The sequence below is a fragment of the Egretta garzetta genome, unplaced genomic scaffold (genome assembly GCF_000687185.1).
Source record: "Egretta garzetta isolate BGI_Z169 unplaced genomic scaffold, ASM68718v1 scaffold34, whole genome shotgun sequence".
In the NCBI taxonomy this organism is placed as follows: domain Eukaryota; kingdom Metazoa; phylum Chordata; class Aves; order Pelecaniformes; family Ardeidae; genus Egretta; species Egretta garzetta.
This window is the reverse complement of record NW_009259586.1, coordinates 368,445-370,034: the sequence shown is the minus strand read 5'-3', so window position 1 is coordinate 370,034 and position 1,590 is coordinate 368,445. Positions and strand designations below refer to the sequence as shown.

Here is a 1,590-nt window from a genome sequence, read left to right as displayed (position 1 = left end):
AACTACGGCAGCCCCATGCACGTCAACCACAACGCCAACTACAGCTCCATGCCCTCCCCGGATATGGACCACGCAGACCGCCGGCAGTATGACCAGGCACGGCGGCCCCTCAGCGTGGCCACGGACAACATGATGCTGGAGTTCTACAAGAAGGATGGGTAGGGTCTTTGTGGTGCCAGGGTTTGGGGAGAGGGAGGTGGTGGCATTGCCACCACCCTGGGGCGGGGGGGTGGCACTGAACTGGTAGAGGTTGTGTCATCCTGGGGTGGGAAGACCCCTGCTCTCCATGCTGGGCTCTTGGGGATGCTCAGGTGAGCCTAAGGCTTTATGCCTGCCCCCAGCCCACTGGAGATGGGAGCAGGGTGGCCCGCCCATGGCCTGGCACCAGGGCGGTGCCGTGATGCAGTCAGCTGCCCTGGTGTCCCCAGGGTCTGAGGCACTTGCTTCCTGGGGAAAGCCCCCCATTCCCAGCCTGTGCCTGCCCCATGCCACCCCACGGGGAGCGCAGTCAGTCAGGATGGCCTCAGAAAATACCCCAGGGCTCTCCCCATCTCCAAAAAAATGTCCCCAGGGCTCTCCCCACCTCCAAAACACACCCCAAGCTCCCCCCAACACCAGCATGGCCTGATCCCTGCCATGCCCCTCTGCCCCCCTCTCAAAGCCCCTCGACCTTGCAGCTCCCTTTCTGAGCAGCGGGCTCTCGCCCTGTGCGCTGTCGAGTTTTAGGGGTTTTTTTTACACTAATAATTGTGTGTTTCTGCCCATGCAGCCTTAGGAAAATCCAAAGGTACTGTATCCTCTGCAGCGGTGCTGGGAAGGTGCTGGGAGGATGCTGGGAAGCTGCAGGGAAAGTGTTGGGAGGATGCTGGGGGGATGCTGGTGTCTGCTGGCACCTGGGAAAGGGAGAGGTGGCAGTGGGTGACACCAGCATGTCCCACACTGCCACCCCTGCCCTATTGCCATGGAGGTTCATTCCCAGCAGCAGATTTCTGGTGGAAGAGGCATTTTCGGGGACCAGCATCCCAAAGGAGCCGTGATGCGGTGCCGGCGCTCCCCTCCTGCAGGAAGGGCGCTGAGCGCCTGTCTCTGTGTCCCCCCCAGTATGGGCGTCAGGGTGATGGACACCTCATGGGTGGCTCGCCGAGGCACTGCAGCGGTGCGCAAGGCATCCTCCACCCCGCCAGCCGCTCAGCCCCCCGCAACACCCGCCGAGCTCCCCGCCACGCCTCACTCGCCCATTCCCGAGCAATCGCCGGATTTCTCAGCTACCCCTTCCCCGCCTCCCACCAGCTTTGGCTTCCCCCCAGGAGCCGAGCGAACAAGGTAAGGCCACCGGTACCCCCTGTGTCCCCAACCCGGGCATCGTCCCCGTGTGTGAATCCAGCAGCAAAACGACCCCACAGCCACGCTGGGGGTGGCGGGCGAGGATGCTCAGCATCCCCGGAAGAGGAGCAGCATCCTGGAGCGGCGGGGGGTGAGGATGCTCAGCCTCCCTGCAGCCACCCCAGCCTGCCAGCCCCCCGGGAACCTTCCGTGATTTTCCTATGGGGATTTTCCCGTGGCCACCTCGCAGTGGGTGTCGCTGGGCGG

At 63.6% G+C, this 1,590-nt stretch overlaps 1 protein-coding gene across 1 annotated transcript in view; it reads left to right on the top strand.

The window, feature by feature from the left end:
• The window catches only part of ARHGAP44 (Rho GTPase activating protein 44), a 20,985-nt gene that overhangs the window by 15,464 nt on the left and 3,931 nt on the right, over nt 1–1,590 (top strand). The window contains exons 17-19 of the mRNA XM_035893359.1: nt 1–158; nt 770–787; nt 1,102–1,323. The exon at nt 1–158 is cut by the window's left edge and continues 25 nt beyond it. Of these exons, the coding sequence (XP_035749252.1) occupies nt 1–158; nt 770–787; nt 1,102–1,323 (398 nt within the window). The remainder of the gene's footprint in view (nt 159–769; nt 788–1,101; nt 1,324–1,590) is intronic.